Below are 27801 nucleotides of genomic sequence, written 5' to 3' on the forward strand. Positions count from 1 at the left end.
ACAGACATTCACTGAATGAATGAATGAATGAATGAGTGAGTGAGTGAAGAGCTGGGAGGGACTTAAGGCCTTGACTTTTTACACATTTTCAGAGTGTTTCCAGCATCCATCGGAGAGTTTAAAAAGACACATTAGTACCTGAAGCCTGTATATAACAAGGGGCTTTCCTACATAGCTGACCACTGCTCCCATTTCGCAGATGTGGAAACAGAGGCTCAGGGAGCCAGGCTTTGGTTTATTTTAAGTCCAAGGCTCACACAGAACTGGATCTGTTGTCTCTAAACCTTGCTTGTACACGCTCCTCTCAGCAACACAAGCACTGGGACAAAAGCCGCAGCAAATCACCTCTCTGCAGGTCACTGTTCCTCTCGGCAGGGCCGTTAAATAATAAGCCATGACTTTCTGTTTCAGAAAAGGAGATTTTTAGAAGACGAAATGTCAGCTTACTCCCTCCTACTCAGGGGCAAGAACTCGAGCTGGTTTTAAATGCCGCCCTCAGACTCCAGCCACAGATCCTGTCCTTCCCTATAAAACCCACGTTTCCAAACCCAGGCTGACGTCGCCAAGGATGGAGAGCACGGTCTCAACCTATCACGTATGCCTCTTCCCGCAACCCTCTCTCATTCCGGCTCTCTAACCGTCTCTGCTGTGCATGAGTCACTTTAGGATAACTCCAAGCTCAGTGTTTGGTCAGAAGTATTTCCCTGGTTCTTGTGATACTTTATAACAAAATTATTTTCTGCGATAAATATTTAACTCTCTAAGTCCCAAGGGGATGGCTCGACTCCTCTGGAGAACCGGAGCTCGTGTGATATTAAAATCACAGGGACCCAAATCAGTGGCAACCAGATGGCCTCTGGTGTTTTTCCAAGTAACAGAAAAGTCAAAATCTGTCGGAAACGAGATCTCACGGGGTCCCTGGACGCGGGCCCACGCTGTTCCGCGGGCACTAACCAGGCTCAAGGAGATCATTACTGTGTGTCATGGAAATCACTTTACCTGGAAGAAGAGGATTATGTTCCATATCAGCCCAAGAACCAAAGAGGGGTTGCCATCTGCTATTTCTGCTGCGTCGATGCTAACCAGTTTTACCTGGAGAGAAGCAATTTATGAGCTTAACACGGGGCCGTCAAGTAGGTGCTGGTTTTCCGATGCCCTCGCGGGCCTGTTGCTCTTTCTCATCTGTGTCATTTGGGGCTGCCCAGGGCCCCTCAGGGACCCCAGCATGCAAAACGTATGCAGATGAGTTTCATAAACAGGTACATGGTACTTACCAGGGGCAGATACTACCCTAGGCTCCTTGTACGGATTGACTCAGTTCAACCTCACAACAACCCCACAACGTAGGTACTTCTATCATCTCTGTTTCAGGTGAGGAAATTTCACCGAAGCAAATGTCACGCACCCGGGACACACAGCCAGGAAAGGGCTCAGTCATTCTTTTCAAGGGGAGATGGTAAGTGCCCACTGGGTCTGTCTGTATGCTACACTGATGCCACCAAACCTCCAGAATTTTTTTTTTAAAGATTCTATTTATTTATTCATGAGAGACACAGAGAGAGGCAGAGACACAGGCAGAAGGACAAGGCTCCCTGCTAGGAGCCTGGTGCAGGACTCGATCCCAGGACCCTGGGGTCATGACCTGACCCAAAGACAGATGCTCCACCACTGAGCCACCCACGTGCCCCCAAACCTCGAGATTTAACACATTTTTGGACAAACACAGAGCACTAACATAAGCAGTCAGGAAGCACAGATGGATAAGACCGTTACCATTGCTGATTAGAAACAGCATGTTGGGGAGGCGCCCAGGTGGCTCAGTTGGTTGAGCACACAACTCTTCATTTTGGCTCAGGGCATGAGATTGAGCCCTGTGTGGGGCTCTGCACTGGGCATGGAGTCTGCTCAAGATTTCCCTTCTCTCTCTGCCCCTTCCTGCCTCCCTCCCTCATCTCCCTCTGACTCTTTCTGGGGGAAAAAAAAAAAAGAAATAGTGTGTGTGGGGATAAGGCTTATACCCTGAGTATCTGCATCATTACAAAATATCCTGCTTAAAATGCATCTATTATAGAAACCTTTAGGGGATTAGCGTATTTATTGAACTATGTTCTGACCACAGGATGATGCATTCAGTGAATCCCTAAGGCACTGGTTTTTTCTTTTCTTTTCTTTTTTCTTTTCTTTTCTTTCTTTTCTTTTCTTTTCTTTTCTTTTTCCAGTTGTTTTTATTTTTAACTGTTTTAAAAATATTTTATTTAAATTCAATTTACCAACATGTAGCATAACGCCCAGTGCTCATCCCATCAAGAGGCACTGGTTTTCAAAGTGTGCTCTCTGGGCCAAGGGCAACAGCATGGCCCGTGATTTGGTTAGAATGCAAATTCTCTCCTAGTCCCCCTGAATCAGGAAGGCCGAGAGTAGGGCCCGGCCACCTGCCTTTGAACCAGCGCTCCAGGTGGTTCTCTGATGTGCACTCAGGTTTGAGGCCCACTGGCCCTCATTTTATCCTGCAAACAGAGTCTGAGCACACAGATCGGGCACCTGAGCACTTCTGTCAAGGGCTGGAGATAAACTCAAGAGTTTGGGAGCCACACTGGCCTCTGGCACATTTGCTTCTTCCTTCATAATTCCTTTACAAAAGTAAAAACCATACTTCTGGGGCAGAGGAGAAATAAGGGCAGTCAAGGTCTCCTCTCAAATCTACCCTGCAAAGTCCTGCCAGGAGACCCAGGAAAGCAAGCACGAGGAGGGCATCTCGCACAAATGCTCCTTTCTCCCTTTCCCTCGGGTCTTCTACAACTGTTCCACCCTCATCTCAGATCCTATCAGTTTGTCAGGGGTTTCCGACAACCCCACCTGTAGGGCCCGGCTCTCCTAACCGGGGGAGAGGCTCCCGAGCTCCCTGGCTCAGGTCGCTCTTGCAGAGGGTATATGACTCGCTCCTCGCCGGCAGGCTGGAGCCAGGAAGGAACCTGTTGATGTTGTGAATAACACGGCAGATCAAATTCAGGCCCAGGGTTCCCTCCACACCTGCCCCCCGGGATGGATCACCTGCCATGGGCGGCCTGCTGTCTCCCAAGCCCCTGCGCTGACAGCCCCCTCCGTCCCGGAGGCTCATGCACTCGTCCGGGTGTGGGGAGATTAAAGCAGTCAAGGTGACCATCTCCGCCTTCACTCCCACATGGAGGAAGCCGAGCGTGGCTCTTGGAGCTGAGCTTTATGGGAAACCTTCCAAAGCCAGAAAATGATAGGGCCGCCTTGTCGGGAGACACTGGTCCACACTGGTGACCAGCCCCAGAGGGTGACTGAGGCCAGGCCTTCCTGCCTTAACTGTGGCTTCCCCAGTGCCACACCTGCACGGGGCTGGTCCTACCTGCACGGCCCACCAGCCTGGCTGCCCACTGCTGGCCACTGGTGTTCATCCCTAAGGGATCGTGACCACCCAACCCCCCCACTCCCGTTTGCCCCTGGCGGTCCCCCTTGGCTCGCTTCTCCTGTGACTGGCACTCAACGTCAAACGCTGCCCCCCCTCCTCACAAGAAAAGCGGTGTCACCACGATGTGTTCCAAATACTTACATTGCTATCTTCCAAAAACTTAAGTGCTTTCGCTATGTTGTTCAACCGGAAAATACGATGGGATGAGGATTTGTATTCGTGCAGCTGGAACACAGAACAGAGCAAACCCGAAGTGAATCCGACGGAGGCGCTCAATGCCCGGCGGTGCGGTGGGGTATGCCTCTGTCTTTACCTTTTCCTCATTAGTCTCAGGAGAAAGTTAGGGGCTTGCAGCTGAACCCCACCCCTTCTTTCTGGTCCTTGGGACTTAATTCACTGGAGTTGGTGAGTGGGGGAAGGGCGCCCTGGCAGGTTAAACAGGGGACAGATTTGTCAAATTTTTCTCTCTGACCCGGCTCCTGGCCTAGGTGTTCTTCGTCCTCCAGAGATCTCTAGGGACGTATTCTCCTGGCCACGCTGACAGTTTTGTCAGGCAGGGAGCATCAGCTGGGGTGTCCCCACAGCTGCTAAATCATCCGACAAGTCCCTCCTGCCAATAGCAGATGTTTCTGTTTTCTGCCAGGAGCCTCGTGGACAGTTGTCCCAGGTTGGAGAGAGAGGCAGACAGACAGACAGGCAGGGGGAGAGAGAGAGACAGATTGAGACAGAGAGAGGGAGACACAGAGAGACAGAGATGGAGAGAGAGAGAAAGAGAGAGAGAGAGATGCTTGCTGGAGCTAGAACTCTGACAACGGTAGTGGAGTATCCCGAGGAAGCTCCTCCTGACCCGGAGCTACTCCAGATGACGGTTTACATTACAAGGCAAACCAGTGGTGTCAGCTCTGCCAGCTGGGAACTCCAGCCAAGCCAGTGGGTAAGCAGTGGCCTGCTCTTGTCTGGGCTCCAAAATCAAAGACCACCCCCAACAGAGGCCCAGCACGGCCATGGTATCTATCAACCAGGGGCCTGGACGCCAAGTAGGAGCTGGTGTTGCTGGGAACACAGAACAAGGAACCAGGATATACTTTTTCAGGACACCTATTGGGGACTGTGCTGCTGGCTCGTTGTCAGACCCACTAAGGAGCCAAATACTATTTTTACTGCCACAGGTCCACCCTTTGTGAGAGTTCATTATGTGACTTGGTTCAGTCCACTCAACACCCCCCCTCCCCCGCAATAGTAGCTAATGGAAATTCCCATTTTGCTTTTGGGAAGGGTCAAGGGGCATGACAAGCTTCTAGCTACATTAGATCTGAAAGTAGGACGGGCTCTTGACTTTAAACCTATAATCAAAAGTCAATCTGGAGAGGTCCACACTGGCTGAGCTCTGGGCCAGTAGACCTGTGATCCGCGGCTGCGCCTTTGACTTCGCCACAATGGGGCATGGAGGCCACATCAAACGCTAGACTGTAGTGTGTGGTTTTGAGACATCACCACCACCGGCATTTTGGCCAGGTCACTGTGCCCCCTCAGTGGACATCTGGCCACGTCAAGTGACATTTTTGGCTATCACACCTAGGGGTGCTACTGGCATCCAGTGTATAGAGACCAAGGATGCTGTTACCTATTCTGCAATGCCTAGGACAGCTCCCATGACAGAGCTGTTAGACCCAAAATGTCAACAGTGTTGAGAACCCCTGCTCTGGGAAGGGGAGAGAGAGAAGGACAGACCTGTGCACAGCAGACCCACACAGCACGGACAGGTATGGCGGAGATCCAAAGTGGAATGAACCTCGAGCTCAGCTGGTTCAGTTCAATGTGTCCTATCGTGGTCGCCCCTTAGATGAGGTCTCACTTTCCAAGACCACAGTCAACTGTGGTCTAAAGCAGATGACCCTCCTTCTGACGTGCAGTCAGAGAGTTAGTGGTGGCCTCACGCTAGGTCACATGCCTACGTCATTCCCCTCACTTCCTCTCATCACGTGGACATGATATCATCTCACATCATCCCAAGAAGGGTGAGGAGAGGACAATAAGGTATTTGGAGAGAGGGAGAGTCCATATTCACATAATTTATTCTTAATTTAATATATTTTTTGACATCCACATAATTTTTATAATAGTATGTGGTTATATAATTGTTCCATTTTATTATTAGTTACCCTTGTGAATCCCTTACTGTGAATCTTTAATTTCTGAATTAAACTTCATCATAGGGATGTGTGTATGGGAAAGCACATAGCATAGATGGGGTTCGGTACTATCTGCAGTTTCAGGCAACTGCTGGGGGTCTTGGCATGTATCCTCTGCAGGTAAGGGGGAATGACTATACTTATAAGAAGGTTCTAGAAGCCAGCAGTTGTTTTAGCCTCAAGTGGATAATATAATTTAGTTAGTAAGATGCCTTTCTCCTCCATCTTCCTGATTCTTGGCTATTGTTCTAGTTCATGTAACAGCTGGAGAGCTAAAGTTTAATGATCTAGTTTCAATCTTTACCCTTTACAGACTCCCAGAAAATACCGAGCATTTATTTATTTACATACTAAAGTATATTTACTTATTTTAAAAAAAGGACACTGCTTAGTTATACCTGATTCTATCAGTCTTGGGTCACTGAGAAAGGAATGTCACCCTTCCACGTTTCTGGTCACAGGATCACGCATGGCCAGGTACGTGTAGCTATATCCAAGGGTGTACTGAACGCAAACCTCCAGCAGTGTTTTCCTTTGCATTTTATGCCTTCTTGACCTTTCCATGACATACGTACCAGATTTCGCCCAGACAGGACTTCTAACAAAGCCATTAGGATTTTGCCATCTTGTATATCAACGAATAAATCTTTCACTTCTAGAGGAGGGTTGCACTGTGGAAGAAGGAGAGGAAAGAAGCCCATGAGTGGTCTGTGTAATCCACCAAACTGTACCCGAGCGGCAGGTCTCCCCCAAGAGACGACTTGCACACACCTAGATCTGTGTACAGGCAGCCCCTGGGGCAGCCCCTGGGATGGAGGGTGGGCTGGCAAGCCGTGGAGGAGACTCGGCACCAGACGGCCCATCACTCAAGTGGCCCTGAAGACCCTTGGGACCCTGAGATCTGAGGACCCCTTCCCCCAATCACATTACATCCACACTTCCCCCTAAGGGGAGGAAGAAAGGGCATGTCTTGATCATAGCCCTCCATAGAAGAAAATAATTCCAGCAGGACTCCCATGAAATTACCCTAGTATAAGCCCTTCACTTCAAGTCCTCAAAGAGGCTAGGTGACATGCCCCGCGTTTGGTCAGATCAGCTCTTTAGTACAATCAGTCCTGGTTTTTTTTTTTTTCTTCTTTCTTTTTCTTTCTTTTTTAAGATGTTATTTATTCATTCATGAGAGAAACACAGAGAGAGGCAGAGACACAGGCAGAGGGAGAAGCAGGCTCCCTCTGGGGAGCCCAACATGGGATTCTGGGACCCCGGGATCACGCCCTCAGCCGAATGCAGATGCTCAACCGCCAAGCCACCAGGATGCCCCAGTCCTGTTTCTTCATCAGGACTCACTGGCTGCCCACAGGGGTTATGCAGACCTGTGCCACGATGGCAGGACCCTGGGCCGATGACCTTCTGGGCCTCGGTGCCAGGAGTTAGCAGGACTCCCTCGCCTCCAACACTGCTCCATCTCTCTATATGACCTTCCTGAGGTGCCAGTTGACACTTCCTCTATATTCAGTCCAATTCTGGAGACTTGGGCAGATGTAGGACCTTTGGTAGAGGAAGCTGGGAAGGTGGCTAGCGTGTGTGACTCAGCTATGGGGCACAGGAGCCAGACAGACAGGCCGCTGGCCCACAGAGTGGCTAGATGGCTGGGTGAGGAGGAGAATCTATTCCTCCCCACCGGGTTTGTAGGCCTGGTAGGGACTCACAGGTTGGGAGGCTGATTTACCTGTGTATGTTCATGTTTGTTTATATGTTTAGCCACAAAAGTCATACGTGCCCATTATTACAAATCAGACTCATGACAATTTGATAAAAAAGCCAATGAGCATTCTGAGTATCACTCCCGCTGTTCTTGCACAAAATCCAGGCTACTTGAGGTGAACCAACATTTTCTCAAGACGCGCTTTTTACCTGTTCTGCTAAGAATCAAGGGAGTTAGACGTACCTGAGTTCAAATCCAGGCTCTACCCTCAACAGGGACCAGGCCTGGGTATTTTCTTTAATCTTCCGGGGCCTGAGTGTCCTGGTCAGCAAGGTCTCAGAGCACAAGGGCTAAAATGAAGTCATATTGTGCAGGGAAGGTGCCCGGCACTGCACCTGCCTTCCCAGATCAGTGCATCCGTAAAACCAGCTCATTAAGTGGCTTCTTTCCTACAGCGTCTTGGGGTTCCCCCTGTAGGTAGGCATTTCAGCCTGGGGGGTATACGTTTCCCGGCCATAAGTGGTACAAAGGACATGCCCTTAGCACAGGGAATGGCCCTGAACTACTCTCTCTCTGCCCTATTTGCTTCTCTTTCTGGGTTTCCGGGGTCGGCTCCAGTTCACTTAAGCTCCTGCCTCTCCCTGAGGGGAAGAGGCGAGTCTGCTCACATGACCAGGGTGTGAAGGAGGCCTGCATGGAAAGAGCTGGAGGCTGCCCTGGCTTTCCTCTCTGGGCCTAGACCCGGAGAGATCCAGTGTCTAGGTGAACTGGCACCATGCTGTGTCCACCAAGAGTCTGGCTGGACGTGTGGCCTGGCGCTCCCAGGGCTGCCTGGAACTTGTCAGTTGGATGCTCCTGCAGGGGTTTTCCAAACTGTGTTTCCTGGAACCCTAGACTGGAATGGGAGCAGCTTCACGGTACCCTGTGGGGACCCAGGGGTGTTGAGGAGTCAGATCCACTGCACCCCTCCCTCCCTGCTTGGATCAGAGAGGCTCAGCTCTCCCTGGCCTTACTTTAGGCCAGCTTGGTAATAGCTCTTTCAACACACTATGATTAGAATTTATACTGTACAGAATCTCGGGGAACGGGCTCCAGAAACGCGCATTTTAAATTAGCCCTCCCCCCAGCATGAATTCTCGGTTGACCTTTGGTAGTGGGGCTTTTGGCAACATTAGAACAGGTGGGCAGGGTGCGCTCTGTGCTCCTGGGTACGATGAATGAGGTGTTCACATAGGAGACAGGACTTGGGGCGCAGGTGGCAGCTGTAAACCAGCCAGAGGCCCGGGGACGTGGAAAGTCTGAGAAACACAGAGGAGTTGTGGTCTGGGCACCCTTTCCCTCCGGGAAGGCCTCCTTCCCACGATAGCTCTGGAGGGTCCACGTGTTCTTTTTTATTTTTTTTATTTTTATTAAGGAAGGTGGCATTTCCTTACCCCTTATACGAGCCCCCTGACCCCCAGTTAGTCCGAACGCAGACCAATTCCTCCCACAGGTGCACAGACAAGAGATCTGCTTCAGGGGCTGCAGACTTTGAACTGAAAGGCCAATTATTTTCTTTGCAAACTCCCACAGCTCCTTGGGCACATTCCGCTCGGAACAGGATGGCATCAGGTTACCGAGGCTCTCGCGGAACTGTTATTCCTGCTAACGCGAGGCAGGAAAACGTGACGCCCCAACAGAACCCCCCCTGATCGATGGACTAACAGATTTCCAGTCACCAGCCCTGGCCGCCAAGCCTCGCTCGCGAGCCGAGCCCCGAGAGTAATTTCCACCGACGGCGTCTGCAGGAGCCTCGGCGGCAGCAGCAAACGGGGCCTTGGCCCGCGTCCACGCGGCCCAATGGCAGCAGGAGACATTGAACCCGCTCCAGCGAAAACACGGCGCGGGCCCCAAACGTTCCGCGGGCTTCATGGGATCGGTATGGCCGGGTAAACAGCACCCCCAGGGCTTTCTTCATGATCTAACTCCTTCGGTAAATGAAGGAATTATTCCAGAAGCCCGAGACTCCGTAAATATCTCTGACAGCCTTCAAATTGTAGTTAAGCCCGAGTCCCCGAGGGGTTCCTGGGTTTCCTTGACATGAAAGGTTGGTCTTGAAAGTCTCAAGGTTGGAAACAGGGCTGTTAATTTTGCCCTGTTTATTAGGCATCGGTTTCAGGTGCTATCTGATTTATCCCCCGAGCGGGGCTCCCCACCTGCCCCGAAGACGGGACGGGAGCCCGGCCAAGGGGACCATCCCTGATCCAACAGGCGCGGACCCAGGCCCGGCTGAGGCCGGCGAGCCAGGGCGCGGGCATCTGCTGCGTTACCCTCTGTCCTTGCCTCTATTTATTTTTCAATTAAAAAGCAAGCAAGCAAGCTGCCACGGCGACAGGAGGAATTTCCAGCTACCCTGACACACATCAGGCATTAATTTAGGAGTTCCGCGAACTCAGATTGGGGGAACGGGTTTTCCTCTTTTTTTCTCCCCCCCCAAAAATAACACTTGGCTTTATGAGCCTTGCCGAAAATGCACCAACAGTCAAAACAACTGGCAAGTGATTTATAACGCTTTATCCCGGGCAGCTCGGGAGCCCTCCTGGGTCCGGGGGACCCCACTGCGCAGGTGTGGAACCGAGGTGTGGGTGGTCAGGGCCTGCTCGGGGGAAATCGTGCAGGCCCAAAGGTAAACTGCACGAATTGGAATTTTGGTCAAGAGCTGCACTTCCGAAAACCACAATTATTTTCTTGGCCATATCATGATTTCCTCCATGAACCTTTCTTCTGGGCTAACCCTACAGGCAGGCAGTAGTTGCTCTTGTACCTTTTAGGAGTACAGGAGAGAAGAAACCCCACAAACCCGGCCTCCCGGAAGTGGAGGGCTTGAACACTACCAGCTTTACCCGGAAATGTGGCCGGCCACATCTAGCGGGGGATCCACATAGCGGGATTTAAGAAGAAATGATGGGAGGGAAAGGAATCCTGATGAATCCCTGTCTCTTGGAGAGAAAACTCCTCTCTCCTCCCCCAGTCCAGGGCAATGTTCCCTATCTTGGGGGCTAACTGGTGTGAGTGGAGGGCTCGGAGGGCTCAGGCTTCCGCACCGTGCTATTTATCCACTCTACGACCCCCCCTCTCCTCTGGTGCTCATCCTTGTCTGTTTTTCAGGAGCCCATTCAGCCTTCACGGTGAGTGTGCACGAAAAGCTGGCAGACAAAGACGCAATTCCAAAGTGCCTGGCCACAGAATGTCAGAAAGAAAGAAAACGGGGAAAAGAAGTTGAATGCCAAGTTGAATATGCCAGAAGAGCTTCCCTCGTGGTTGCAGGAAAACCATTTCGGCCTCAAAGCTTCTCTCCTCGTTGGTAATGGGAGGGGTAATGAGGGTTGTCCCGGGGACGGAAGCCGATTGTGACGTGCTAAAGCAGGGTGCCTGATGTGCCCAAAGGGGGCAGGTCATATCCTTGGTAGGTAGCACCATTATGTGATTAACAAGGGAATCTGGCTTTGCTAAAAGGTGTTGAGTTCTTGCATAAATCAATCCCAAATACCTACAGATGACGGCTCTCATGCCGAGAGTCCCCTCCTATCCCCCCAGGACTGGAAGCCCAGCTCTATCCCCACCCCAGTCCCTGCGTCCATGGAAGCCTTTGGGGTGCTCGATGACGAATGTCTCCTCATGTTTGCTCATTGATTCCTATTTAAAGATAGATCCTCTCCTTCCCCACTGGACTGATCGCCCCATGAAGGCAGAGCCATGTCGTACTTATGTCTGGGTTCCCGACACAGAGCCTGACACTTGGCAGTGAAATACACTCTTATGCAAGTGAATGCACGAATAAACACAGAGCCATCGCTTCCCCCTCGCCGCACTCCCGAATTGCACACCGGGACAGACCAATCTCTCACTGAACAAGAACCCAAGCGCCCTGCTTACCTTCTCTAGATGTAGATTTACCCATCGCGTAAAGGTCCTCTTCTGCACATTTTCTCTCTCAACTGAAAACAAAGAAGTGCTGTTAGCTGGATGAACTGAAATCCGTGCAAAATGCTGCCCTACTCTTCCCCAAGGGGGATCCAGGTGGGCGGCAGGCGGACCCGGGAGATCCCCTGTGGAAGTGAAGCCCATCCCAGAAGGGGGTCCCCATGACTTGCATGGTGCCTAGAATCCATTTCTTTCCAGCCCAACTCCATAACCTCTTAGCGAGAATAAATAACCATGAATTCAGACACACACGTGTTCTCTCAGATAGGAAAACAGGGAGCACCTGCCCAATGTCATATGACCAGCAAGGTCATTCCCATTTCACAGATGAAGAAACAGAGGGACAAGCATCTAATACGCAGCCAAGCTGGGACTTGGAGCTGGATCCCGTGTGTTTCCCACTTGCTGCTGAGCTCTGTGGCCTTAGCGGGCTTGGTGCCCTAGGACCCGGACCACGGGTGGAGATGCCAGCGCCTAGGTCTGGGTGCTCGCTGGCCTGTGGCAGCAGTGTCCCCCCCCTCCCCCCCACCGCAAAGCTCAAGCTGCTACACCCCGCAGGAAGCTTCCTTGAAATGTCTGAGCCAGATGACTCCTGAATTACTAAGTCCTGGATTTCAACATATTGGAAGAACGTATCACATATGCTTAAAATCACTCCACGTTTCTTTAGCCATAAGTAAATGGGAGGCAATTTATCTCTTGGGGGAGCAGAGGGGCTACGGTTTTCTGTAACGACTGTGGTTCTTTTTCCCTCTCAGTCTCATTATTAGGTAGATAGTGGTGCCCATAAATCAAATTTTAATATTGTGGCTTTCAATCTTTTTAATTGAAGAGCCAGCAGACAGTAATTATGCACATAACTGCTTTTTTTTTTTTTTTTTTTTTACTCATTTTCCTCCTCTTCTGAAAGGAAAGGTCACTTAGCAAGCAGGCGTAGGAATTAAAGATCTAATTCCAGTAAACTGTGTTTTGTGGGCAGAGAGAAGGAAAGGAAAAGGACTTGAAAGAAATGAGGGAGGGAGGGGGCATCTGCTGAGGGCCATGAGCTAGAGTCTCGGAGCTTTCCAGAAGACCGGAGAGCACGCTGCCCCCAGGCCCCACTTGGGACCTTCCTGCCAGAATATAGGTGTTGCAATAGCTCAGCGGCTGTCCCTCTGTGGACGGCATTTGGCAGTTTACGGTTTTTCACTGTGACAAGCAGTGTGGCAGCGAACATCCTTGCACAAGTGCCCTGCTGAGTGGTTCTTTGTGCACAAGCATATGAATATACATCTCATGCCTGACAACTAAAAGTGGAACTGCAGGGTCTTAGTGGTAGGCACATTTAAAATTTTAATAGCTACTTCCAAATTGCCCTCCCAAAAGGCCGCCCCGGTTTATACTTTCACCCCCACCTGTCTTTAAACAAGTTTATGGGATTGTAAAGTATTTACACACACATTCAAACGCTCAGGCTGGTTTCTCCATATGGCTTCAGAGAGAGAGCAAAGTACGTCCCCTGAAACAGAAGTGCATTCAGTGAAAGCCTGAGAGAACCTGGTTCGGACTGTTGGCTTAACGATGCGAAAGGGTATAAAAGAGGAAGTGGGTGTCTGTGAGTCTATATATGCCTTATGTATCCATCCCCGCATCCATCTGTCCATCCATCTATCCTTCCATTCATCCAACCAACCAGCCAAGCATCCATCCATCCATCCATCCATCCATCCTCCCCCCATGCATCCATCCTTCCATTCATCCATCCAAACAACGATGTATCCATCCATCCTTCCACGCATGCATGCATTCATCCTTCCATCCTTCTGTCCATCCCTACAACCATGCATCTATCCATCCATGCATCCATCCTTCCATCCAACCATGTATCCATCCATCCATCCATCCATCCATCCTCCCCCATGCATCCATCCTTCCATTCATCCATCCAAACAACCATGTATCCATCTATCCTTCCACCCATGCATGCATTCATCCTTCCATCCTTCTGTCCATCCCTACAACCATGCATCTATCCATCCATGCATCCATCCTTCCATCCAACCATGTATCCATCCATCCATCCATCCATCCATCCATCCATCCATCCATCCTTCCATCTTCCCAGCTGATATTGTCAGTGCTCATCATAGGATAGGAACTATGCCAGACCCTGTGGGTAAAATCAAAGATAAAGAACACATTCATGGAATCTGCACTCCATGAATTCACAGCCAAGAAGGAGAGAAGGCATGGATGCTACAAAGCACATCAGCAAGTAGAAATAAATCAGAAATTTCCAGGGCTGGGATCCCTGGGTGGCGTAGCGGTTTAGCGCCTGCCTTTGGCCCAGGGCGCAATCCAGGAAAGTCCCGGGATCAAATCCCACGTCGGGCTCCCGGTGCATGGAGCCTGCTTCTCCCTCTGCCTATGTCTCTGCCTCTCTCTCTCTCTCTCTCATAAATAAATAAAAAATTTAAAAAAAAACTTAGAAATTTCCAGGGCTGATGGGGATGAGTGGAGGTAATTTCAGACCCCAGGGGATACCCCTCAAGGGGCCCTGAGAGGATCCCACAGTAGAAGTGGGACATGGAGGGGCTCCTGCAGGCAAGGGCAGTCAGTGTCCCAGCCCTGCCCTGATCCACAGCCGACCTCTGGGAGGCTTCATTTCCATTCCAGCCACGGTCTGTGGGAGAATCTGAGCACAGATTAGCTTTGACAGCAAAGCTGACCCACGGGAGGGCAACGTGATGAGTGAAGACAGCAGGGGACCGTGAGACTAAATCACAAATAACAGATGAGTCCCAAACTGAAATAGGGTATGGAGACCATAATTTCTGGACCTGAAACTGGGACACATTGCTCAATACACAGGAGAGAAAGAGAGAGGCTGTGAGAATTTAGCCTGCCCCAGAACATCCACCCGAGAGCCACACACCACTAGCTGTGCGACCTTGGGCAAGTTCACGGCTGTCACTGTGCCTTCGCCTCAGTCTCCCCTCTAGAGGAGGAGGATAACTGTGCCTTCCTCACAGGCATGCAGGGAAGATTCGAAGGCATCACCCCCGAAGGCTTCCCCGACAGCTGCTCCATGAGGGCCACTTACCTGGCCTCACAGCGCACCCTGGACCTGCAGTATTTTGTCTGGTGTCTCGACACAAGGGTCTGATGTTCTTTCATGACCTTCTCCATTTCCAAATACCCACCCCCATCCTGCAGGCTCTTTCTACTTCTGGCCTGCCAAGACTCCATAAACTTTATATAGTTTCCATAAATCCAGTGCCCCCTTTTTTCCTCGGCATCTATCACGTTGTAAAGGTGTAGGGAACTATTTCTCTGGAAGGGTCTGGCCTTTTCACGGAGTGTTTGTGGGGCCCGGTATGGGTTTGCTGGGCAACAGTAGAGCAATAACAGTGCTGTAAAAGCACCATCCCCAGGTCTGCCTGGCTGGCCGGGGTGCCCAAGTGCTGGGGCAGGGTGGAGGATGAGGAGGGGGAGGAGGAGCTCACCAGGCCTGGGACCCAAGGGACAGAGAGAGAGAGAGAGGAAGGCTCAAACTTCGGGCACAATGCCACCATCCTGAATCCCCACCTCCCCACCCCCGACCTGACTCTGGCCCCTGCCTTGCCAAGAACCGACAATTTCAGGGGCACCTGGGTGGCTCAGTGGGTTAAGTGTCTGACTCTTGATTCTGGCTCAGGTCATGATCTCAGGGTCATGAGACTGAGCCCCACATCAGGCTCTGAGCTGACGCAGAGGCTGCTTGAGAGTCTCTCTCTCTCCCTCTGCAGCCACCCCACCTACCCCTGGCTCATGCGTGCTCTGTCTCAGAAAAAAAAAAAAAGACAATTTCAAAATGCGACCTTCCTCCCTTCTCAGGAGTCAGGAGCCACAGAGAGAAGGATGCTGGCTCGGGATGAAAAAAAAAAAAGGAAAAAAAAAAAAGCAGGTTGATGTACACTAAGGCCTCCCTTCCCTATATCCACACTTCCCTTAAACCTACTTCCTATATAACATTTCCTCTTTCACACTTCTGCTCTTCCCCACCCATGAGAAAGGCTTGATGGCTTATCTATTTATAAACATAAGCTCGTTATAAAAAAAAAAAAAAAACGACCATAAACTACAGGAAAGCATAGTGAGATCTCAGTACACCCGGAGATCACCACTACTGATAATTTACAGACTGTCCTTCTAGAACCACACGAGCACACGCGCACAGCTAAAGCACAAAGATACTCACGTAAACAATTTAAATACGGCCAGCGAATGCCTTGAGGTTTCTCAAAGTATGGCCCACAGGTCACTCGCTCTACGAGCTTCTGGGGTGAGCGTTAACACGCAAATTCCTGGACCCCATCCTAGACCTACGGACTCACTCTTTCTGGGGTTGAGGCCTGGGAACCTGCATTTAAACAGCTTGGTGCGTGCCAGTGCTGCACACTTTGAGGGCCCGGGTCTCACTGGGAAGAGACAGCTCCTGGCTATCTCCAGGCGGAGTGTAGAGGGCAATGGGCACGTCGGCTGGCGGAGAAGGAGCAGGCCACGTCCACAGGCTTCAGCACAGACCGAAGACGGGGACACAGGGACGGTTCCCGGGCTTGCCTACTGGCCACGGGCGAGGAGTCCTTTCTTTTTCCTTCATTGTCCAAAGGGCTCTTCCTGCCACTGCTCTTCCAGTGGCTTTAGTCCCTGAATTCATACGTATCTCTGACTCCCCAGAGAGATGAGCTGGAATTTACTAGAAGGACCGCAGACCAGAATTCCCACAGGGGGCCTGCATTCAGAGGGAGCGTTTCCTCCCAGCTTCGGAGGCAGTGCCTGGTGAGAGGAGGGAGGCAGCCGGGCGGGCTGTTCCACCTCCACCTCCGGGAAGTCCTCCAGCTTTCTGGCTGCCCTTGCCTCACACCCCTTGCACAGGCTGGAGCCCCCCAAGGCCGAGCTCTCAGCCTGTGGTGCTCAAGCAGGGGCACCTCTGTCCCCGCGGGACACCTGGTAGCACCTGGGGAAGTTTGGGTTTTCATCCCGGAGCAGAGGGTTCGACTGGCATCCAGTGGCTCGAGGCCAGGCATGCGGCCCTTGTGTGCGTGTCGGGGGCTCTGGGCCACCCAGGCGGCTCCCCCCACTGCTACCGACTACACAGAAAAGCTACAGCAAGTGAGAGACCTGCCGATATCCTCCCTGAGGGCCTCTGTCTACCCATCCGTACAATGGGGATCACAGTACCCACGTCACGGGGTTGGGAGGGTCAGACGCATTTGAACTGGCCTCACCCATCACAGAAGGGCTTCCCCGTGGCGAGGGGAGTGGGTGATGCACTGTGGGTACCCCTCGGGTCACCAGGTAGCTGGGGAGAGTGTGTAGGCAGGTGACAGATCAGGGGCAGGGGCGGTGACGAAGGGCCTTCCAGGGGCTCAGCACAGGGCAGGGCACACGGGGCTGCGGAAACGCAGGTGTCACCATTCCCCGTACCCACCACCGGCGGCCGAACGTTTCTGAGGCTGGCAGGGATCCCTTCCTGTGAAATAGGAGAGGAGCCGGTGGTGCCCGTCCGTGCAGGTATGTGAGGGAGCGCAGTGACCGGACCTACCCGTCCTCGCTGTGCACGGCCCCTCGTGGGCACACGCATGGCCCTACGTCCTTTAGTCCTTTAGTCCTTTAGCAAATCCTCCCGAAGACAAGCTCCTTTCCACCAGTCGACCTGGCCGTCGTGGAGGCTGGCTCCTTGCGGTCGGGCCAGTGCGCAGGAGGGGACACCAAGTGGCCGCAGGGAAGCGGGGGGTGTCACATACCCAGGCCTGGGAAGGCAAGATCACCCGGGGCAGAGTCCTGGCTACGGCTGTCCCCAGTGGGAGAGTCACCCTCCCCTCTCTGTCCGGGAGGGGGGGGAGGGTAGGGGGTGGGAGGGGGCCCACACTGTTCCACCTTCACTTCTGCTTTCTGCAGGGGCAGGATCCCATGCGCCCCGCGCTGTTCCCGGCCACAGCCACAGCCACAGCCCCCACTGGTGACAATCGCTAGGGGCTCCTCTGATAATAACCCGGTCCAGAAAGCCTCTGCCCACCCTTCCAGCAGCAGCAGCCTGAGGTGCTTACACATACCCCCCCCCATTCTTGCCAAATATTTTTTCTTCTTCTCCGCAGCCCAGACTGGCTCTCCTCCGAAGTGGCCTCCTTGGCTCACTTTGGCTGTGCCACCCTCCTCCGTCGCTCGGGCGGCCACGGGGACCTTTCAGCAGAGATGGACACACAGCTCCCCCTCTCTGGTCACCAGGTGGCCTGCCGCCAGCCCGTGAAGGGCCCCTCGTGCCCACCCCACCCCGTACAGCACCCAGAAAAGCCAGCACTCCGGCAGCCCCCGCCCACCCCTCTAGTCCTGGGGCCGCTGGACCCCCGGCAACCCTCGGCCACCCCGTCTGGACGTGGTTTTGCTCCTTTCCCGTCTTTCAACACCTCCCAGCACCGCAAGCTCATTACATGGCCCCATGCTGGTTCACTTGAGAAATAAAACTCAGAAACAAATTAAACGGCAATTTCTTTTTAAACAGGAGAGGGGCCAGGCTTCGGGAATACCAGGCCAACGTTCCCTGGTTCCGACTCCTGGGGGCCACTTCCCCCCGCCGGCTCTGGTGGTATTAAAGCCAAGGCCTCCGTGTGGTTTGTCCCAGCAGTGATTTCGCATTTAATTTCCTTTGTTTTTCCTCCCTGAATGTTTGCTCTGACCTGCGTCCCTTTTATCAAGACTTTGGTAATAAAATGCAAAACCCTCCTTGGGACCACAGGCCAAGCAGCTCGCCCACGCGCTGCAAATAAGGGTGCAGAGAAGAGCTGGTCACCCTCTCTCCGGGTCCCCTGCCCCCTGCTCTCCCGTGTCCCTCCTGCAGCCCGGGGACGCACTGGGGACATCGGGGACGGAGACTGGGTAACCTGGCCCAGCCGGTGCAAACCGGTGGTCTCCCCAATACGCACCCGTAGAGACTCCAATAAAACTGCCAAGCTCACTCTAACTGGGGACTCCAATCCAATTCTCTCACAGGTCCCAGAGGCCACCAATTAACATACCACGTCCTGCCCTGCCGTGCCCCCGCTCCTCCGCCGCTCCAAAGAGCTAGTCCCAATTACACACCAAATTAAGTTTTAAGCTATATATATATATTTAGGCTGGTGCCTGTAACAGAAATAAAAAATAAACCCGCTCTAGTTTTTTCTGTTGAGTGATTCTGTATAACCTCAGCGCTAAACCTCAGTCCACTTTTATGATGACGGGTGACGCCAGCCAGCCATAAAAACCCAAGCCTAGGAAAAGGGATTTTTAACATCCACCCCGATGGGCAGGCCAGGGTGACCCGATCAGTGCAGGCGGACTGCCCTGCCGCGTCCGGCCGAAGCGAGATGGGGCCGTACGCGGCCCCGCACAGATCATGCACGTCCCCATGCAGGTGGCTGACGGCGAGGACTGCACTCAGCCACGGACGATAAGACGTCGACCGCGTCCGAACAGGTTCTGTAAGGACGGGTGGAGGGGCGGGAGGAGGAAGGGAAAACAAGAAAAAAAGGAGGAAAGGCAGAAGAATGATCTCTTCACACAGCACTGCGAGGCGAGGCTCAGGGATCCCCGACACTGAGATCCCGGGGGGACTGAGCTCTTCTCCATAAATTTTGATTTTTTTACACAAGTGTTTTCGTGAAAGTATTCTGTTTTCTGGATACCGAGCAACTCCTAAAGCAGTGTTTTCTGAACCACATTCTGTAGATTATTATTTCTCATGGGCCTCTCAAAAGAGGAGCCCAAGAAGTCTGGGAAATAGCAGTATAATAAAGGCTCTGATAAGTCCTGCAATAAAAATTTTTTTTTTCTTTAAAGTGGTGTGAACCAAGCTCATTTGAAGGCAGACCCCTCTTCTGGGTAAAACTGATCACAATTTCCTTGTAGGAGCCTGCTCTGGAGACACAGATGTTCGTTAATGGGGACGCCTCCACTGGGTCCTCACAGTCAATGAATTGGGCAGGCTCACATCCTGTGACAGAGACTACCATGGGTTTGCCAAACTGTTTCCTTTTCCTCGTGGGCGCTCAGCCAAAGTACACTTCTCAGCAGCCCCCCCCCCTTGCAGGTGGTTGACTGAATTCCAGCCAACAGCACGTCGGTAGGTCCAAGGTACGCCACTTTCGGACAAGACCCACACAATTATACGGGGGCGATCCCAAGGACACAGAGGATGCCACAGCCACAAGGGGGAAGGAGTCTGGACTCCTGAGTCTCCCATGGACAAGGGTCACCCAGCAGCGCCCCTGGATGAGGACTATCACTCTTGGGCCCCTGACTGAGTCAGAAACACGTCGTCGCAGGCATCGTGGGGTTGTGGCTGAGAGCTGCCCACCCTAGCTGACACCTGTCGTGAGCGAGACACGGGCTCCCCGGGAGGAAGGGAGGAGGCCAACATTACCACGTCTCCCCCGGCACAGTGAGAATCACCTGACACCTGCCATTTACTGTCCCAGCTACCCACCCCCCAGGGGAGCGACACCGTTTCCTGCATGGACCGGGACACCGTGTCTCAGACAGGGGATGGGACTTGCCCCAGCCTTGGCGGTAGAGCAGGAAGAAGACTCTAGTGTGGTCACCGCAAGCCCAGACTCTCCCCAAGGCAGGCGCCGGGCTGCTCAAAGCCCCTTCAAAACTAACATTTTACCGAAGATCCTTCATGAGGAACCTGTTGCGGGATCCCTGGGTGGCTCAGCGGTTTAGCACCTGCCTTTGGCCCAGGGCGTGACCCTGGGGTCCTGGGATCGAGTCCTGCACTGGGCTCCCTGCATGGAGCCTGCTTCTCCCTCTGTCTGTGTCTCTGCCTCTCTCTCTCTCATGAATAAATAAATAAAATCTTAATAAAAAAAATGAAGAACCTGTTTCGTGCCCATGTTAGCTCAACTGCGGAATAACGGCTGACCTGGTGTTTTATCCCCAAACAGATCTTAACAGGCCTACTAAGAATTAGCTCGACCGCTTGGGTTCAGCTATATATATATATTTTTTAAAGGAGATTGATTAAAAACATTCCACTTCATACAAATGAGCTTGATTTGCATTTTGGAGCACATCTGTCTTTAATAAACCCCACACCTGCCCTCACATACCGATGTTTTCAGCCAACGAGAATCTCGGTTGAGTATTAGGGTCACCCATTGTCCCAGCTCGCCCAGGACTGACGGGGACCCCAGGACTCGGGACGTGTTAGTGCTAGAACTGGGAAGGTCCCCGGCAGGCCGGGATGAGCTGGTCGGTCTGGCCGGTAGACACGGTGGGAGCAGGTTCTCCAGGGGACAGCGGCCGGGAGGCGGAAGGCACGGGGACACCCCCCGCGGGAGACACAGACAGCGAGAGGCAAGGTGGTTAATATTTGCTTTAAATGCGAGGACTAAAGCAAACTGTGAAACCTCCATTTACAGCTTTCGCCTGCCAACAAAAAGTGACACCAGCGTGACTTTGAATTCCTACTCGGAGCAGGAGAGGCAGGGCTGGAACCTGCGGTGGGGGGGAGGCCAGAGGTGTGGGATCCTCCCCCAGATGGAAGCGTTACCAATGCTTCATGTTAACTGGCAGGAGAGAGGACAGGCTGCCTGCGCCGGGGGCCAGGGACTGAGCCGTGCCAACGCGACAAAGACACTTCCCACAGCACCGGGTCCTTTTAGACACACGTTTGCTTGAAAGCAGACAAAAGTCATCTACTGATGTGAGCCACCCCAATGGACACACTTGCGCACATCCATGTGCGCGTGCAGGCATGGCCCTCCCCGTGACGAGGTCCACCTCCAACCCCCTTTGGGCACCTGCAGTCCCCAGGGTCACCGTGGGGATTTTATCAGGACGAGGTCTCCCGTGTGGCACGGACACGCAGTTCAGACCTACGGGCTGCACTCTGACACTGAGGTCAAGGCTGCATCACTGTCACTGGGTACGAATCCTGCAGAATGGCAAATTCCAGTTCTATAATCTTAACAAAAAAAAAAAATAAAGAAAAAGGAAAAAAAAAGAAAGAAACCCACTGAGATGAGACACGTGATTCTCAACCTTGGCCGCACACGACAGTCACTTGGGGAAACTCTAAAATAAAGGGATGCCTGGGCTCCACTCCAGGCTAATTGAATCCAAATCCCTGGGGGTGGGGCCCAGGCATCTGCATTTTTAAAGCTCCCCAGGTGATTCTGACACTGAGCCTGGGCTGAGAGCCACTGCTCTAGGCCAGGAGTTGGCAATTTTTCCTGTCAAGGGCCAGACAGTAAATGTTTCAGACTTCGCAGGCCATATGGTCTCCAGCGACCAGTCAACTCTGCGGTCCTGGTGGGAAAGCCGCCAGGGCGGCACATAAACGGGCATGGCCGTGTTCCAATAAAACTTTATTTATATGAACAGGCAGCGGGCTGCAGCGTGCCAAGCCCTGCGCTGGACTCCGCAGGACCCACCGCCGGACGTAAGCAGCCATCCCAGGTCTCACTGGTGGCCCGACCTCACACCCCAGCTTTTAAAATTCACTTTGGGACTTCAAAAGCAGGGGTTTGTTTGCATTCTATTTACTGTCATAGGAAAACAAAACAGCAGGGGCAGGGTGGCTAGGGTGGGTGGAGTGGCAGGCACGTAGGAAATAAAAGTCGAAAAGCTGGGGCGCCTGGGTGGCTCAGGCCGCTGAGCCATCCAACTCTGGGGTTTCGGCTCAGGTCATGATCTTAGGGGAGGTCGTGGGATCGAGCCCCTGTGTCGGGTTCCATGCTCAGCGGGAGGGAGTCTGCTTCGGATTCCCTCTCCCTCTGCCCCTCCTCTCTCTCTGTTTCTCAAATAAATAAAATCTTAAAGAAAAAAAAAAAAAAAAGAAGCAGAAGCAGAAAGGCTGAGTGTTTGGTGCCTGCAGATCAGAAAATGCCTTCTCTCAGGCAGCCCAGGTGGCTCAGCGGTTTAGCGCCGCCTTCAGCCCAGGGCACGATCCTGGAGACCCGGGATCAAGTCCCATGTCGGCCTCCCTGCATGGAGCCTGCATCTCCTGCATGGAGCCTGCTTCTCTCTCTGCATCTCCTTCTCTCTGTGTCTCTCATGAAAAGATAAGTAAAAAAATTTTTTTAAAAAGAAAATGCCAAAAAAAAAAAAAAAAAAAAAGAAAATGCCTTCTCTCCTCCCATCACCAAAAACAGTAAAAAAATAACATCTGGGCAACCAGACTTTGACGTGATTCTTCCTTTGCTTTCCTTCCTCAGCAACCGGCCTTTCTCAAGACAAGTTGATCATACCCCTCTTCCCTCACCTCGCCCCTACTAAATGTCCCCTTTGTCTGAGGAACCCAAAAGAGCAAGAGGAAAAACCACCCCAGACCATCATCATTGATTTTTTCTCTTTTTTTCTATGAAGCTTAAATGGAAACAAGTTAAAAATAAATCAAATAGGCTACCTCCTCCTTGTAGGCAAAATTTCTGAGTAGATTAAATTTTGTTCAAGGGCAGTAATCTCCATTTTCTTCTGCCTCGCGAGGAATCCAGAATCACTCTGCTCATCAGCCATTCAGGAATCTGGTACTCTGGCTGGAGATTCTTTTTTTTTTTTTTTTAAGATTTTATTTATTTATTCATGAGAGACACACACAGAGAGAGAGAGAGGCAGAGACACAGGCAGAGGGAGAAGCAGGCTCCACACAGGGAGCCCGATGTGGGACTCGATCCAGGGACTCCAGGATCACGCCGTGGGCCAAAGGCAGGCGCTAAACTGCTGAGCCACCCAGGGATCCCCTTTTTTAAGATTTTGTTTATTTATTCATGAGAGTCACAGAGAGAGGCAGAGACACAGGCAGAGGGGAAAGTTGGCTCCCTGTGTGAAGCCCGATCCTGGGACCCCAGGATCACGACCTGAGCCAAAGGCGGATGCTCAACCACTGAGCCACCCAGGTCCCTCTAGCTGGAGATTCTTAAATTAAGATTATTGAAGGTAGCTTCCCAGCCAGCATCGGCATGAAGGCAATCATCCGGAGTCCACCTGAATGCTCCTCAGGATGAGAGGCTCAGCACTTCTGCAAAATCAGTCTTCCATGATCTTACCGCTGTTTTTTGGGGGAGAAAGGGCAAAGCCAGTAGGGGTACAACAGTTAGGGAAGTGACAGGAAATAATCGGGCCTCAGTGCGACATCAGGAAGGCAGGCCATCAGTGTCCCAAAGACACAGCACGCTACCTGGAGAGGCCAAATGTTTCCAGTCTTTCAGATCTCAGCATTTTAGAAAGAAACTAAAAGCACGCAGGTAGGCTATAGCAGCTGATTCTCATAGAAAGCCTGGTAAATGGTTTTCAGGCTGCTGGAAAACCTGGTGAACTGGAAGGTTCTGTTACTGCTCTTAAAAACCATTATAAGTCCTCCATCCGGATAGGCTCTGACAACCCTCCTGGTCACAGATTTCCTCGGGGTGGAATCTGTATTTGAAAATGAATCTGCGTGTTTATGCGGGAGGTGAAAACACAGGAGTCTACCAAGAGAAGGGACAGATCCTACCCCTAGCAGATTCCTGAACAGCTTCTTACATGAAGGGCAGGGGCCGCTGCAAATCCTCAGGTTTTCCTCGTTGGGGGCAACCAAAATCTCAGAGCCAGCGGAATTTCCTTTGTTGCTCTGCTGTCAGGAAGTTCTTTATTAAACCCCAATGCCAAGTTTCGCAGAGGAACGGGACCACGGCCCAGGTGATCTGGATACTAACTTCCACCCAATTTTTACAAAGATATCATGTGATACAGACCCTTTTGTTGATTTTCTTTTTTTTAGCTGTTTTGTGAATCAGGTGAGCCACCTTAAATGTTTTTGTTCAACGAGGCAGGGTATACTCAGGGAATGAATGGACGGGTGAATGGGGATCTCCGTTGGTAGAAAGGGTCTTATATGTCACTGTTGCCGCTGCTGTGCACTGCGCCACCCCCAAGTGCCTTGCACACGAGTACAGATGCTCGTCGAATGAGTGGGAAACCCCCCTACCATCTGCTCCTTGCACCTGGCCCCCACTACGCCCATTCCGATGCAGCCTGGATCACTCACCTTCCAACCGCCACCTGCACCGCTAACCTGTCTGTCTAACCTCCCCAAGCGTGGCTCTAGGAAAAAAAAATCTAGGATATCTCCCTTTTTTTGTACCCACCCTCTGAGACTCCCGCAGTCCCTGCTCACAGGTTTGCTGGGGCTGCTCCTGTGAGCTACAACCTCAGATAGATCCAACAGGACAGGGACCCAGAAAGCCCAGGCGAGGATTCCCAGGAACTTGGTGTGGGGACCAGCTCCGCGGAGCGCTGGGTTCTATCGGAGGGAGTCTGACCTGGAGTCCGAGTCCACGGGGTTGTTCGGGGGCACTGAGCTGCCACAAGGGGATCTCTCCCAGGATGGCATTTTTCAGGCACATGTTCAGGAACGAGGAGGGCAAGCCTGACTGCGTGACGCCCACCACCTGCGCACAGCGGCCGAGGGCCACGTCTGGCCCGCGTTACCAGGTGGCACTTGGCTTAAACGAACGGTCAGTTAAGGAGCTAGGGGGTGAGTACAGGCTCCATCTGGCTGGCCCCTGAGTGGAGGGGGTGGCGTGGTGGCCACCTGCTGCGGGGGAGGCTCAGGGGCGGAAGAGTACAATCAGGAGAAGGATGGAGCGGGGCAAAGTGTGCAAAGGACAGTTCTGTTCTGGCCTTTTCCAGAGGCCCTGCTGTACCCAGGCCTTTGGATTCAGTGGGACTGATGTATTTCTCTCAAAGTAAATATATAAATATTTAGCTTCATCATGCTCTCGTGGGTTTCTGAGGGTTACAGTTAAGAGCATCCTCACTAATTTCTTCAACAAAGTACAAAGAAAGAGATGAAGGAAACCTATGGATGAAGGAAGGTTTAAAGGCTTAGGAGACCCCAGGTGATTGCAATGGAGGGCCCTTGGCGGGATCCCAATCCAAACTTTTATTTTTATTTTTTTTTTAAGATTTATTGATTTAATCATGAGAGACAGAGAGGGAGAGGCAGACACCCAGGCAGAGGGAGAAGCAGGCTCTTTGCAGGAGCCCGATGCGGGACTCGACCCCAGGGTCCCGGGATCACGACCAGAGCCAAAGGCAGCCGCCCAACCACTGAGCCACCCAGGCATCCCTCCAAACAAACTTTCAAAGACCAAATCATTGTGTTCTGTAAGTTTAAAACCATAGCTAAACGAAATTCTCGGAAAACCGTAGAATGCCGAAACGAGAGCAGGAAGAAATAGAGAATTTAAATAAATCAACAGATGTTAAAAACCAACAACCAAGAGTCCTTACCGCGAACATCCCTGATTCCCATTTTTAGAGACGCACTGGCCAAGCCAGGGACAGGTCAGGTCACCCTGCCTGGTAAGAACCGGAGCTGGGGTTCACACCCAGGCCTGACTCCAATGCCAGTGACCTAACCTTGACCCTGCCTCCTGACCTTGCCCCTGACCGACTCAGACTCCCCAGTAAGCCAGGACGGAAATCATTAGTTAGATATTCTAAGTCGCTCCAATTTAGGTCACCGCCTCCTGCCACGCTGCCTGCCACCTTGGCGGGTCCCTCTGCAGATGGACGCATATTTCACAAATTTTACTGAGCTCTTCCGCCACCGACCACAACTCGGGCGAGGGAAGAGCCCTAGGTTAATAAGTCTAGAGCTGTCAGAGGACTTCCCTGTGGGGACAGGCCAGCAGGTGGAGAAAGCTGCAGGAGAAAGCTACTGCAGCTTTCACTAGAAGCTTGTCTGTGTATTTTATCTTCCTAACCATGTGCATATATTTGGGAGAAATGTTAAGTTTTACTTAAAAAAAAAATTGCTACATACGCAACCCCGTGCACAGTGCAACGTTTCTGATCTTCTGTCTTTCAGACCATTGGGGGAAATATTTACAAATGTAATATTCGACAAAAGGATTTTCTGTTCATAAAATAGATAACCCGTAACGGAAAAAGTTGGAAAAGTCAATAGGAAAAAATTCTTCCAAGACAGCTTCTTTCCTTTCATCTTTCCTTCTGCATGGGTTTGAATTTTGCTCGTTGGTTTTAACAGCCTTTTGACCGTATTATGTGTGCAGGGCAGTATTCTGTGTGGCGGGCACTGCCGGGTGCCGAGCCGGGATCCTTCCTCGCTTTTCCTAAATGGTGGTTATTGCTGCCATTCTTTTTTTTTTTTAAGATTTATTTATTTATTTATGAGAGAGAGAGAGAGAGAGAGAGAGAGGCAGAAACACAGGAGGAGGGAGAAGCAGGCTCCATGCCGGGAGCGTGACGCAGGACTTGATCCCGGGACTCCAGGATCAGGCCCTGGGCCAAAGGCAGGCGCCAAACCGCTGAGCCACCCAGGGATCCCTTATTGCTGCCATTCTTATTATCTTGCTCCTCTTCTCCATCCCTGCACACTGGCTGGGCGGGGGGCGGTGGGCAGACAACCTGTCTTTTCACGTATAGGCACAAGGAACCAGACACATTCAAACCGGCGGGGAACCGCACAGGCCTTCACAGTCCCGGATTCCGAGCCCTGGCTGCACCAACAGGATGAAACCTTGTAGCTCTCTCCTTGGAAGAAGGCGCGTATGGATGCTGGGCGGCTTTGGGTAGGCTGCAGCAGACAGTTCGATGCCTCCCCTATAACCGTTTTGCTCTTCTCAACTATTAGGACCCTTAATCTTGAGTGAGCAATTTGCCTAGTTTAAAAATGATCATTTTCCAGCCTCCTGGGCTGATAGGAGTGGTCCTGGGACAAAGCCTGGCCAATGAAGTTGGGGGTTTGGGGGTGGACGTTAGGGTTGGGGCTTCCAGGAATGTTCTGCAGAGGCGTGCAGAGAACGCCGGGGTGTGCCCCCTTTGCCTCCTTCCTAACCCTCTGTCTTCTTGTAATGGAGCATGAGGCTAGAAACACAAGAGCCAGTGCTAAAGATGGTTGGACCATGGAAGGAAACAGATGGTTCCATGGTGGCCCTGCCGGGTCCCTAACCGGCCATAGGCTGCCTATCTCTGGGCTTCCTGTTGCAGGAGATAGATGAATCCTCTTGGATGAAGTCCTAAAGGTTGGGTTTTTGTTACTTGCAGCTAAACACAATCCTGAGTGGTACCGCACACGTTCTCTTGTTTTTATAAACCCCTCAGAACCCCGTCGGTGCTGCCTCAACCACATCCCCACTATTGGCAGTCAGGCTAGCTGCAATGTTTCTGGCTGCTAAAAATACTTTAGTAATGAAAATCCTTTTGTTTATTATGCATAAACACCCGTGGGTTCTTACATCTCTACGGCACTTGACAACCTGCAAACCTGTTTTGCACACACCCCGTCCCCAGCGCAGCCAGAGGAAAACGATTCGAGACAGAACAGCTCAGCAGCCACACGATAGGTAATGGGGCTCCCCATCCATGATGTCTTTGCTCTGTGTCTGTCCCCCCTACTCCTACATCTGAGTTATGCTCAAAAAGCCATCCAACTCCAGTGAATCGTGGCTGCTGAGTCTACACAAGAAATGAGAAACAATTACGAAAGGCGAAGA

General features: G+C 51.9%; 1 protein-coding gene across 2 annotated transcripts in view; it reads right to left on the reverse strand.

Moving 5' to 3' along the window:
* The window catches only part of CLMN (calmin), a 103667-nt gene that overhangs the window by 18219 nt on the left and 57647 nt on the right, over positions 1–27801 (reverse strand). Inside the window, exons 1-5 of one of the 2 annotated variants that reach the window (XM_072762238.1) lie at positions 15516–15950; positions 11249–11310; positions 6204–6299; positions 3578–3661; positions 1000–1092 (exon numbers count right to left, since the gene is read on the reverse strand). In XM_072762238.1, the coding sequence (XP_072618339.1) occupies positions 1000–1092; positions 3578–3661; positions 6204–6239 (213 nt within the window). In that variant the 5' untranslated portion in view covers positions 6240–6299; positions 11249–11310; positions 15516–15950. Of the gene's footprint in view, positions 1–999; positions 1093–3577; positions 3662–6203; positions 6300–11248; positions 11311–15515; positions 15951–27801 lie in introns of those variants that run through there. The other variant, XM_072762237.1, reaches the window with a different exon arrangement.

Source organism: Vulpes vulpes, chromosome 6 (genome assembly GCF_048418805.1).
Source record: "Vulpes vulpes isolate BD-2025 chromosome 6, VulVul3, whole genome shotgun sequence".
NCBI lineage: Eukaryota > Metazoa > Chordata > Mammalia > Carnivora > Canidae > Vulpes > Vulpes vulpes.